The 12532-nt window shown below is 34.9% G+C and overlaps 3 protein-coding genes across 5 annotated transcripts; 2 read left to right on the forward strand and 1 right to left on the reverse strand.

Moving 5' to 3' along the window:
• Nucleotides 1-1479: 1479 nt before the first annotated feature.
• Nucleotides 1480-3374, reverse strand: LOC119637835. The gene is made up of 2 exons (XM_038034194.1): nucleotides 2602-3374; nucleotides 1480-2548 (listed from the first exon to the last, which is right to left on the reverse strand). The coding sequence occupies exons 1-2, from the start codon at nucleotides 2687-2689 to the stop codon at nucleotides 1560-1562; spliced, it is 1077 nt and encodes a 358-aa protein (XP_037890122.1). The 5' UTR covers nucleotides 2690-3374; the 3' UTR covers nucleotides 1480-1559.
• Nucleotides 3375-3843: 469 nt separating this feature from the next.
• LOC119634412 (ubiquitin-related modifier 1 homolog) lies at nucleotides 3844-4475 on the forward strand. Its single transcript, XM_038028565.1, has one exon. The coding sequence runs from the start codon at nucleotides 3844-3846 to the stop codon at nucleotides 4147-4149; it is 306 nt and encodes a 101-aa protein (XP_037884493.1). The 3' UTR covers nucleotides 4150-4475.
• Nucleotides 4476-4606: 131 nt separating this feature from the next.
• Nucleotides 4607-11176, forward strand: LOC119634689 (inosine-5'-monophosphate dehydrogenase-like). Of its 3 annotated transcripts, none has more exons than XM_038028996.1 (6): nucleotides 4607-4699; nucleotides 4883-5038; nucleotides 5098-5248; nucleotides 5348-5999; nucleotides 6060-6600; nucleotides 6667-6772. In XM_038028996.1, the coding sequence occupies exons 2-6, from the start codon at nucleotides 4923-4925 to the stop codon at nucleotides 6770-6772; spliced, it is 1566 nt and encodes a 521-aa protein (XP_037884924.1). In that variant the 5' UTR covers nucleotides 4607-4699; nucleotides 4883-4922. The 3 variants fall into 3 exon arrangements, with proteins under 3 accessions (XP_037884924.1, XP_037884933.1, XP_037884941.1); XM_038029005.1 differs by lacking the exon at nucleotides 4607-4699 and adding an exon at nucleotides 4707-4809; XM_038029013.1 differs by lacking the exon at nucleotides 4607-4699 and having other exon boundaries at nucleotides 4923-5038; nucleotides 6667-11176.
• The last annotated feature ends 1356 nt before the right edge of the window (nucleotides 11177-12532 follow it).

Below are 12532 nucleotides of genomic sequence, written 5' to 3' on the forward strand. Positions count from 1 at the left end.
TTTTCTTAGATAATTTGGTCGGTTAGATAATTTGGGTCGTTGTTTTGCCGACGGCTTTCGCTAATTTTTCTTAGATAATTTGGTCGGTTAGATAATTTGGTCCGTTAGATAATTTCACAGAGTTGAATCTTAAGTTCGGCATTTAAGTCAACATTTAAGTTGTTAGTTGGCCACTCAACTTTATTAGCTTGTTGCAAGAGCCTTTTTAGTTCATTGGAAATTTTGTCTCTTTTCAAACTTTCAAACGCCTGGCGCACGATGTGGTGATTCGTCTACGTCATAACGGTGTCATGCTACTCTTTTGATTGTCAAAGCAAAGAGTATAAATATTTAAAGAAATCTACAAATTTTTATACATCATATATAGTATTTTTATACATCATTTATACATCATATACGTACATCTATATATATATATATATATATATATTTGTTCGTTAAAATACATATACGCAAAGTTATGAAATATTTACAACGTTTAACGATATTACAAATAAATATTAAATTTTAAGATTCCAATCTGCTCTACGACTTATCATCTATTATTTTTAAATTTCTCTCATTATAATTTCAGTTTTTAAATTTTAATTGAAAGAAAAAAAAAGGAAAAATAAAAGAAAAACAGTTTCAGACTGAATCTTAGATACCTACAAGTCGATACAAGATCACAGCAGTTTTTTAAAATTGACGAAATAGTGCAAATATATTTTTTTTTTCACGCAAATACATTTTTTTTTGACTTAATGCAATATTAGCATAATCGCTTCCCATCTCTCCACTCCCTTCATCGTTTTCAACTTTTATATTCGACTTTTTCTTAGCTGCTGACAATTTGCCGCTCCCCCTGGGATAATCTGCTTCTTCCTGCCTGCTTGTTAAAGATGAATTAGCTGTCTTTGATTTCTCTTTTATGCGAATTCATTTTAAGTAAAGAAAAGTATTCTGTTAATAGTTTCTTGATATGCGGCACACTTAACTTTCAAAATTTTTAAACTCAAATCCATTAAGAGATACTTGTCCATGGTAGAACAATCTCTTGTGTTTTAAGGGAATTATTAGCTAAACCACTTAGTTCAAACCAGCTTGCAACAAACAAGCGTTTGATATTTTTTAACTAACTAAGCACAATTCGACAAATAATCAATCGAATCCGATTTTTTTTCCTATTTTAACAAACATAGCTTAATAATGTTGACTTTGATAGCAGGGAATCCATTTTCTATTTACGTGCGAACGGGCATAATTATGTGGGATGTTATCACTGGTGTCCCATATCGTGAGGAGAGCTTTTCAGGTCTACGCTACAAAAGTAATAAATAAGGAATAGAAGAAACAAAGGAACGTTGACATGATGGATTAAGGAATTAATTTTTTTCTGGTTTCGTGCAGATGCTACTGTATATACTTACGAAATCTAACAAAATACTTAATTTTCATTTCACAGCAGTTTGCTTTCTTCTTTATTATGAATGAACCCGAGTATATATATGAAAACTAGAAGAATAATTTCGTATTTTTTATAATCAAATGATAACGAGGAGCATGTAAAATGTGTCTTCTTAGCGAAAATTGAATTCGTCATCCGGCTGATTACTTTCCCTTTCGGTTTTGCTGCGCTTGGTTTCTTCGGCTTTCTTTTTACGGCTCTCATCAGTTGCGTGCAACCCATCGGACCATTTCCCTCGAGGTGTATCCGAATAAGCACTAGGATCCATCGGATCAACATCGGTTTCCTCGCGATTATGCCGTCGCACAAAATGTCGTTCACGCTCGCGATCCTTCCTTTGCTTTGAAATAGCCTTGTCCAAATCTCGAGATTTTTGTTTTCTTGGCAGCGCCACAGTCGGGAAATCAGAGGCTTCTTCCAAGCTGGGAAAGTCTGTAATGTCCAAAGAATTGTTGTTCTGAGGTGATTTGGCTCTTATAGAAGCATTGATAATTTCTTCTACTTCGCGATGATGTCTTGCTTGTGCAGACTCATGTTGCTCTTTCTCATCACAGGCATCACTCTGCTCCTCAACATCACTGTCATCATCTCGCGTAGATTCTTCCATTTGTCTTCTTACAGTTGCAGCGCATTTCGTAATCTGACTTTTGGGATGTGTAGGTGGTAGCCAGGAAACTACGTTATCGGCTTCGCAAGCGAAAAAATAGCAACCACAACCAGGATCGTACATTTCTACCCAACCATGTGGCAAAGGATATTTGCGTAGCAACCGTTTGTAACGTTTCATATATTCAACACTGGGTTTAACGACACCTTCTGCCCAACGATTTACGCAGTATAAGGTACATTTGTGCCAAACATTGTATTTATTAGGGCAACCTTTGTAGCCTAATGACGAACTTGCTTCCCCCATACGTGCCTTCATCTGTGTCAACCAATAATTGTCTTCTGAACGCTTTCGCACTGTCTCGTGATCCAGATCGTATTGCGAAGGATATTGAAATTCTTCAGATATATTTTTTTGATGCGGATTTTCAGTTTCCATTTCATCATAATCTTCAGCAATGACCTCTTCTTCCGACGGTTGCGATGCTGCAGGTTCTTTAAATAAATTTAATAAGAAACTATATAAAATAACATTTTCTGCCACTTACCACTTTTTTCAATTTGAGTTTGATATTTTAGCTTTGACACTAATCCACGTTGACGTAAACGCTGTAATAAAGCGGCCGGTAAACTCATTATAATTTCTATTTTTCCCTTTATATTATTTAACGTTGGATATAAATATTTTTAGGTTTGTTTATTTTCTCCTTATTTACTCCAGCAGCCCTCTGATCGGCTAGAACGACTTCATAGAAGTTCTCTTTGTTTTTCTTTTCTTTATGTTATAATCCTTCTTTCAATAATTTTGCAAACTCCGTAAATTTTTAACAATTTTCATGACTTATTTGCACGTAGAACCATTCGTATACAATAATATCTTTTTCTTCTATTAAACAACCGACAATCCGCCGTGATGTGTAAAAAAAGTCCAATGTGAACACCAAGTTCTTTATTTGAGCCTTAATAAAGTTAGAGTTAGTTTTGGTATGTAATTGTCATTATTTATTTATTTTATTATTTCTTAGTATTTCGCAATCTTCTTCTCCTATTCAGCAAATCAACAGCCGGTGAGAGGTGTAAAAAATGTATTTCGTAATTAATACAATATAATACGATATAAGAAAAAAAGAGTTGCAAGAGGATTGGTACAGAGTTGGATGCGTAACATAGATTATCCAAACTCAACCAGATATTATGTCCACACGCTTGCCAAAACAGAGATCATTATCAAGCATGACACCCAAACACGTATGACGTCAAACACGTTCAATATCAACGCCCCTTCGATGAAACCTAACATCAGGGGAAAGACTGACAACATAACTAAACAAAATCATCTAAAATCAAAATCCTACATCAATATTAAGCAATACAAAACAGGTAAAAAAAAGCCCTTCATATCTCAGAAGCTACCTATAAATGCAAATCATGCACTTGTACAATGAGCAATAGAAGTCTCAAAATCAATCACTGCGGAGCCCCTGGAAACAAATACAGGCAACTAGATTTGGCGCCCTTGAGGTCCACAAATTACAATCTATCTCGAACGTACGAAGAAACACGTTTACAAGCTATTACAAGTATTAATAGTACGTGCGTAACAAACATGAACAAAAATTAGAGTCTGCAGTAACAACCACATACGGAACTGCTTTACAAAGGTGATGTTTAAACAGGGTTGTTATTGACACAAATAATTTTTTTTATAGTTTGCTAAATACACCTCTGTGTGACTTTGTATTTGGTTTCTTGTTCAAGATATTAGCAAAAACTATTCATATTAGTGTCAAATGTCTTTAAATATTATTTTAGAATTCAATTCCGGTGCTGAGTTGCTCTTTGGAAACATAAAAAAAAGAGAAGTTTGTCTAACCAATTCAGCCAATTCAGAAAAATGGAACATTCGTAGACTATTGAAGTGGATGAGTGAAAATATACTCACCCAACGGTTAGACCTCTTTATGAGAGATGAGACAGTGCGCTCTGGTATACTAATATTAATCAACGACGTTGATTGGGAGCTTCTGGGTGAATTGGATTATGAATTGCAGCCGCAAGATAATGTTTTATTTATATCTACTTTACATGGGGGTTAATTTAAAAATTCTGAACGCTTTAGTATGTAATTTTCCACCTTCTCAGTACTCGTCGCCAAGAATTTCACGTGTTTTTGGGGTCGAGCTGTATTTTTCAATAATTTAAAACTAAAAAAAAATTCTGTTAATTTTAATTTGTTAATCTTAAGTCTGGGTGGATTGAGTTACTTTGGTACATCATATTTTTTATTTAATATGTTTAGTTTAAGTGATATGCGAGCTAAAATAAAATATGTCGGTTTTACTTTTTTTGCATTCTCATTGTTTTGATACGGATTTTTTTTTTATTTGCCGAGATGTTTACATTTGCCATGTAAGCGAGATAATTAGATCACTTGTCAATATCGTAATTTTTTTCTTTACTCAATTCGCTGTATCTTTCGGGCACGTTTAAAGCGAAACATATAGTTGCCTCGCTCAGAAACCCTTCTCGTTCGCAATAGAGTTAGTGCGTTTTGGCACCTGAATTAATATAAATTCGCCATATTTGAAGAGATTTCTTGAACATTTGATTTTCGTTCACTTAAGGTGAATTCTCCAACGAATGAAGGTAATTGCTTTAATAAAAATGTGCTTTTCAAGTGCCTTTTGAAATTAGTGGACTTTTAAAGTTGCCTTAACCAACGATCAACGATTAATAATTATTTAAAAGAAATATTAGTACGTAGGAATATTTGTATTCTATATATTTGTTAGCCTTAATACTTATCAAAGATTTTATTTTACGTTGTAGGGATTTTTCTATTTATTGCAATAATACGCTAAAACGCAATATGGCATTAAGTACAATAAGCAACGGCTTTCAAAGCAACTTCTCGGAAGCAGATGACCTGCAGGATGGTTTGTCATGCGATGAGTTATTTGCAAGCACCGAAGGTCTTACATATAAGTGAGTTTTTGCAGGATTATTAAAGCAAAACTATAATTTAATTGATATTTTCATTTTAGCGATTTTCTCATACTTCCGGGCTATATAGATTTTGTTGCCGAAGAAGTTGATCTTACTTCACCTTTGACAAAAGGGCTTAGTTTGAGGGCTCCTTTGGTCTCATCGCCTATGGACACTGTAACGGAATCCGATATGGCCATTGCTATGGCTGTGAGTATTAATCATATAAATAAACGCTATCACTTTCCTTAGTTGGTCTTGCAGTTCTGTGTTTTCAGTAATACTTGTATGTGTGTAATATGTTTTTAGTTGGGCGGCGGTATTGGAATTTTGCATCATAACTGTACACCCGAATATCAGGCCAATGAAGTACAAAAAGTCAAAAAATACAAGCATGGGTTCATACGCGATCCTTCTGTAATGTCACCTGAAAATACTGTAGGTGATGTGCTGGAAGCAAGACGCAAAAATGGATTTACCGGGTACCCTATTACTGCGAATGGGAGATTAGGGGGTCGATTGTTGGGTATTATAACTTCGCGGGACATTGACTTCCGTGAAAGTCAGCCAGATATCAAATTGAGATCTATAATGACCACTGACCTTATCACTGCTCCAAATGGCATTAATCTACCAAAGGCTAATGAAATTTTGGAGAATAGCAAAAAGGGCAAATTGCCTATCGTTAATGAGAATGGGGAATTAGTGGCCCTTATAGCTCGTACAGATTTGAAGAAGGCTCGTTCGTACCCGAATGCCTCAAAGGATAGTAACAAACAGTTGCTAGTTGGCGCAGCCATCGGGACCCGTCCTGAGGATAAGGATCGTTTAAGGCTATTAGTAGCTAGTGGCGTTGATGTCATTGTACTAGATTCATCACAAGGCAACTCCATTTATCAAATTGAAATGATCAAATATATTAAAAAGGCTTACTCCGGCCTGCAGATAATAGCAGGAAACGGTACGCTTCTCTTTCATAAAAAATACTTAAAGATTTATATTCGATTTATATGATTTTCAGTGGTAACACGAGCGCAGGCTAAAAACCTTATTGAAGCTGGCGCAGATGGTCTACGAGTTGGAATGGGCTCAGGTTCAATATGTATAACTCAGGAGGTAATGGCATGTGGTTGTCCCCAAGCTACTGCCGTTTATCAAGTTTCTAGCTTTGCTAGAAAATTTGGGGTGCCAGTCATAGCGGATGGTGGAATTCAGTCTATAGGACATATTGTGAAGGCTTTATCTTTGGGTGCGAGTGCGGTTATGATGGGCTCCCTTTTAGCCGGAACTTCAGAGGCCCCTGGTGAGTACTTCTTTTCTGATGGAGTTCGTTTGAAGAAGTATCGAGGAATGGGTTCATTGGAGGCTATGGAAAGACGCGATGCAAAGGGCGCTGCTATGTCCCGTTATTATCACAATGATATGGACAAACTAAAGGTAGCACAGGGTGTCAGTGGCAGCATTGTAGATAAAGGGTCTGTTCTACGGTATTTGCCCTATTTGGAAGTTGGATTGCAACACAGCTTACAGGATATAGGCGTGCAGTCCGTTAGTGCACTAAGGTTGGCGTGAACGTGAAGTTATCATATGAGACTTGTAAAACTGTAAAAATCGCCTTTTTTTTTCAGGGAATCAATTTATACCGGGAAACTGCGATTTATGAAGCGAACACATTCCGCCCAGTTAGAGGGCAACGTGCATGGTCTTTTCTCATACGAGAAAAGACTCTTCTAACAATCGGTATCCACCATTCAGAGGCCATCCTTACGAATTGACTCAGAACATTTACAAACAATTGAGACTCGCAATAGTATGCTCGCATTAGAATTGGTTGTTAAGGACGGCCACTTAAAGCAAAGGAGATATTTCGAATAGATTAATTTTATGGGTTGCTAAGGGTGGGTGAAGCCTTAAAGCAGTTGATAAACAAGTTTTAAAATCGTGGTAAATAGACCTCTCTATATATTATAAAAACGTTCAAATATTTGTTGTCTGTGTGTATGCAGTTATAGATATATTTGTGTAAGTAAATCTGCAAGCACACTTATTACTCTTGCAACAGATCATGGAAATATATTTAAGTCAATTTATTAAAACATCGTGTATTTGCCAAGACCTTCCTCTGACGCCCTAATTATTGTATTAAATGCCATTTTTCTAATAAGTTAATTTTAAACGAATTTATGTGTTTTAAGCATGTAGACAATGTGTAGAGAATCCCTACAGTTGAGTAATGTTTTCTATACTTGTCTACGTTTTCATTTTCACACACATTTTTTAACAATTACGATATTAATGACTGATTGCATTTGTTTAATATTTTTCTTACATGTGATAAAAGGCGATTTTTCATTGAAAATGTTGACCGGTTTTTACAGAATGAAATAGAACAGCTTCCTCTTATGCAAAACGGTTAAATGAAAATACTTTCCATTCTGGTTAATTGTGCATTCAAAGACTTTATTGATCAGATTTATATGTTCGGTATTGAAGGAAGAGTGTTTTTTACCTTGCAACACTTCTCCTCAACGAACATTTACAAAAATAAAGATAAAAATAAATAAATATTTTAAAGAAAAAAAAAGAATACCTTTTTTACACGGTAAATGCGTTTTTTAAAAATTCGTGCAAAAAAAAAAAGTGTAAAAAATGCATCATATGGCAAATTTGGTGGTAGGCTATTCTCTCGTCTCGTGATTTGAGGGCAATAACAAGCTTTTTGTAGGATTTGGGGAAACCCAAATGCCGTAGACATAATTACGCCGATTTCAGAAAGCTTTTCAGCCATTGAAATACAGTTGAGTGCAAAAGTCTGCATTCAGTTTCGTTCGTTCGGTTTTACAATGCATTTGAAGATGTAACCGAATAAAGACGAAGACGATAGCAACGCTAAAATAATGAACTCTTGCTTTATGTTTTTTTTTTTTTTTTTGTTTGTTGTTTGTAAAAATTCAACTTGCATAGCACACAAAATGAAATGAATTAATAAATCTATATTATTGTAGAACTTGGGTGGTCAACAAGGTTTACTTCGCTTACAGGTCCCTTTGATCTACGAACTTCTTGGAACACAGGCGTCCCTTGCTGAACGTGGTGCTTGCACAGCATGGCTTCGATACAACAAGGTACAAAATTTGGGATAATTATAATACGGCTTCGATACAACGAATCAACAAATCGAATTAATATACGCTTCCATTTTTATTTTATCATCAATAAGAGGAGTGTCAATCAATTTTAAAAAAAAAAAAAAAAAAAAAAAACAAAAAACAGTTAACTATAATATTCGTCGTTAATTAATTGTCACCGTCACCATTGTTTTTGAAGTACATCTTAAAGCCTTTCATTTCATTAAAATGCGTGGCGAATGTCATATGCTTTTTGGGAGAAATTTAAAGTCAACTCGCTTTTTTATTTACGAAATTTAATGAATAATAAACAAGTGTTCTAAGTTTGGCTCAGGCTTTGGTTTCGATACAATACGGTTCGCATTGCATTGAATTAGATTATTTCAAAGTATATCTCGTTACACGGTTCCGTTACAGTGCGAATACGATTTCGATGCGACACGCTTCACATTTTTTTATTATAATGGATCATATTGAAAATTCTCCGTTGTTTTTCCCGTGGATTGGTGTTGATGCTGCTTATATATCGGACACTACTCGCCTTATCGTCTCAAACGTGCATGTGTGCAGGTAACATATTCCAGGTCGCATTACTTTGTGAAGATGGTGTTCCAATTCTTTGCTCGTGAAAATGAGTGAATAATCTGAGGAAATACCTTATGTGATGCTTTTTACTATAAAAAGGGCAAAAAAGTTGCAAAAAGAAAAAAAAATTGTGAAGTGTGTGATGAGGGTGCTATGATAGGAACGGATCTCGCAAATTTCGATTTCAAAGATGCCGCTTGCAGTCGCTGAAAAAGTCAACGAAATTTTGCAACTGATGGAGCAGGCTGCCACGAAGCATTAAACACCAAAAGAGAACAGGCTGCACAAAGAAGCTCGAAAATGCGGGCACTTTTCAATATGATCGATTAGGTTAATAAAAAAAAAAAAGGAAAATAAAAAGTTTCGTATACCACGATACGAATTAACCACGTTAAGCGAGGGACACATGTTTCTTTTGAAATTTGCTGTATCTTGAGGTTTAATACATTCATTACCTATCGCGAATGTTTCCAAGAACAGTTCTTCCGGGTACCGGGTGTTATTCGAAATAAATACAAACTTGACATCATCGTGACTTTCTCATTGTTCTTGGGTTTCTACATATTCAGCCGTGCTTGTTCCTTCCAACGATATATGATTCAGTTTTTTGGCTTTAGTATAGCAGGTAGTCGGACGGGTTATCCTGACGGTGCCACAGATTCTGACATTCACATTGCGTACATATTAGGCCAATTTGCCAGAATAAATATTGTATCACTTATTGACATATAGTGTCCATACTTGCAAGTTACTGCCAACTTTTCCTGAATAAAATCTGACGTTCGAGATATGACCCGTTTTAGATCCACAGGTCATTCTATTTAAAATTCCATGCTTAGCTAGCTAGTTTCATGGAATTATATGCCCTGAACTTTATTTGACACGAAATGAAAATTAACGATTGCCGGCACACACCAATGTATGCACACGGAAGGTAATGCATTAAGCTTAGTATCCAATGCAATATCCCAGAGCACTTTAATTATAGGCTTCAAAATTTATAATTTGCCTCCGTCGAGTTTGCCTATGTTGAACGCGGAACGCATAGCACGTATTTTTTTATATTTTATTTGCGATTATATTAAATTCTTTGAATGAGGCTGATGGTCCATCTTTTGCATATATAAAATTGGAAAAACGGTTTCTATAGAATTAAAATAATTTCACAAACATTCTGATTGACGATACAATTAAATAGTGATCCGGTGGCGGTTGACAGTACTCGATAGCGTATGAGCGTTGAATGTCGGATTTTAACTTGAAAGCAAAAAAAAAAAAACGTATCGAGCTTCACATCTAAAGGGAAAACAAAGTAAACTACCGGTGCCAAAGCACATAATTGATCAAATTAATGAACGTAGGACCATTACTTACTAATCTTTGATATTTCAAAATCTTGGCGAAAATAATACAAGAAAGTAATTACTTTCGGTACCCTTTCCCTGTTGCTACCATCAAATATGGAAACGGATGAGTGGATTAATAAAAAAACTTCTGGGAACGATTACTGAAAACTATTTAAAAAATACTTTAAAAACGGGCACAGACGGACCAATTTAATATCAAAATTATGAATATCAAGCTATGTATCGAGAAGAGACGAAACTTTATTTATTTATTTATTCATTCTTTTTTTTTCTTCAAAATTTGAATTTTTCCAATCAATTTCACAAATATTACGATGTGAATGCAACGAACACAGAGCCAAACTTGATAAGTAAATAATCGAATAGCATCGATCCTAAGTGCGATTGTATCGCTTTGGGTCTTCCGTATCGCACGATAACTCGATAACAAGAACCGTAAACTGGTCACAATTTTAATGATTAAACGAAACTTTGGCTTCCCTTTGAATATATCGGAATGAGAAATTGCAGTCAAATATATTTTAATAAAAACTCAAGCACATAAATTCATTTAAAATTAACTTATTAGGGAAATAAGCGATAATTTGCTTGAACAGTGGTTTATGCTTTAAAGAAGAGCTTTGTATGTGAAGACTATAGAAAGACTATATTCGCTCGTGAACGGTGAACGCCCAATATTGACTTATGCCCTACACGTGGAAACTCGTGGTGATTATGATTTGCATCAAACTTCTTGTTTGAATCTTGTCATTAGTACGAAAACAAGGAACCTACGGTTACGTAATTAAAATTATTGCCACATCCGATGTAGGAGAATAATTTTTGGGTTGTGGTTTGTGGGCAGCAAAACATGAAAAGGCAGAACGCAACAGAATCATGATTACTGAGTCCTCGTGATACGAAGTAGATAGTTTCGGTTCGGATGATCAATGGGGTTTGGCAAAATGGCGTAACATGCCGTACACCTTGTGGCACCATCAGCATCATTACGGGGAAAGTCCAAGAGTGCTTTCGCAAGCTTGCTTCACTGGACTTTTCACTTTGCCTTTATTTATATTGAAGCAGTGACTTATTGCAATGGATCACAAACTCTGACTGCCCTTATTCGGCCAGAGATTTACATGAGCTACATATGAGATACATGAAAGCAATTTTAAATAAAAATAATTTAATTTGAGAATTTATTAAATATAAATATTTATTGTGAAAATAGGAAATAGCATAGCCACTCCCACCTAATAGCAAAGAGTATGCAAATTTAGTTCTCTTTCCTTGGTCCTTAGTCGGCGAGGGTACAAAAAGTCTATCGTTTTGTTTTATTGTTTTATTATTCTTTAATTTATCAACAGCTAAACATTATTTACTTTATTACTTTAATTATTTCAGAATTTTTTTTTTTCTTCATTATATACATAATTAAATTAAATTCATTAAGTAAATGTTATTGGAAGATGAGGAGAATGATAAAAGTCATTGTTCTTAGATGGGAAGGACATAACAATACACATGTGATGTTTAAATAAATGAAAAGATAACTAGATATATAAAATTAGAAAATTTATTAATACTTTTATAGACAAATAATAAAAATAAATAATTTTCTAAATAGAAGATGCAATGGTCATTTGAATCTTCTGATCTCATTGCACTCATTAGATGAAGAGATATTGTCAAGGGATCTACGAGATTACGCTCAGCCTGACAAGTTAGTTTGATATTTTGCGAAATGAATTGGATTTCGAGTGAATGAAAAATCCACATCATCAAAAATAATCTTGTTGCTAACTGTAACCCGAGGAATGTATGTACGTTGTAGGTTCAAATGGGTTGAGGGATACTTTTGTGTAAAACGCATTTATTTCTTAAATTAAGCTGACAACCTGCGCGGCAGCTCTGAATTTTCGAAGCGTTCATATAAATATATATATATATATATATATATATATGTCTATATACATATGCATATAAAATAATGGACAAAAAAAATGCCGGTCAACTATTAATAACATTAAGAGAGAAAGGTCAGTGATTCAATTAACAAAATCACAAGAACAATTAACTTCTCATGAGTAGGGTATACTCAGTTTATAAAATTGGTCGCAACACCACCATAACAGCACGCTCGGGAATCTCGGCACCAACACTCATTTCAAAGGCTAAGGTGATAAAAAATTTAACCGAATATCGTTCGGGTCTCATTTGGATGATTTGCATGGGAAGGATCGCGCCTTTTTTAACTCAAATATAAAAAAAGGCGCGATGACTCCTATAAAACTTTTTTTAACAATGTAGGGTGTTTGAATTTCGATGCAAACCTTCGTGCATTCATTTATATCAAAATAATATCTACGGGAATTCCCTACAAGTGAGAGAGAGAGAGAGAGAGAGAGAGAGAGAGAGAGAGAGAGAGAGAG

Source organism: Glossina fuscipes, unplaced genomic scaffold (genome assembly GCF_014805625.2).
Source record: "Glossina fuscipes isolate IAEA_lab_2018 unplaced genomic scaffold, Yale_Gfus_2 0, whole genome shotgun sequence".
Taxonomy (NCBI): domain Eukaryota; kingdom Metazoa; phylum Arthropoda; class Insecta; order Diptera; family Glossinidae; genus Glossina; species Glossina fuscipes.

Coding starts and splice junctions, on each gene's coding strand:
- LOC119637835 (XM_038034194.1), bottom strand. CDS start 2,689: ATGAGTTTACCGGCCGCTTTATTACAGCGTTTACGTCAACGTGGATTA. Junction 2,549..2,601: donor AACTCAAATTGAAAAAAGTG/GTAAGTGGCAGA, acceptor ATTTATTTAAAG/AACCTGCAGCATCGCAACCG.
- LOC119634412 (XM_038028565.1), top strand. CDS start 3,844: ATGTCTTTAAATATTATTTTAGAATTCAATTCCGGTGCTGAGTTGCTC.
- LOC119634689 (XM_038028996.1), top strand. CDS start 4,923: ATGGCATTAAGTACAATAAGCAACGGCTTTCAAAGCAACTTCTCGGAA. Junction 5,039..5,097: donor ACCGAAGGTCTTACATATAA/GTGAGTTTTTGC, acceptor TTTTCATTTTAG/CGATTTTCTCATACTTCCGG. Junction 5,249..5,347: donor ATATGGCCATTGCTATGGCT/GTGAGTATTAAT, acceptor ATATGTTTTTAG/TTGGGCGGCGGTATTGGAAT.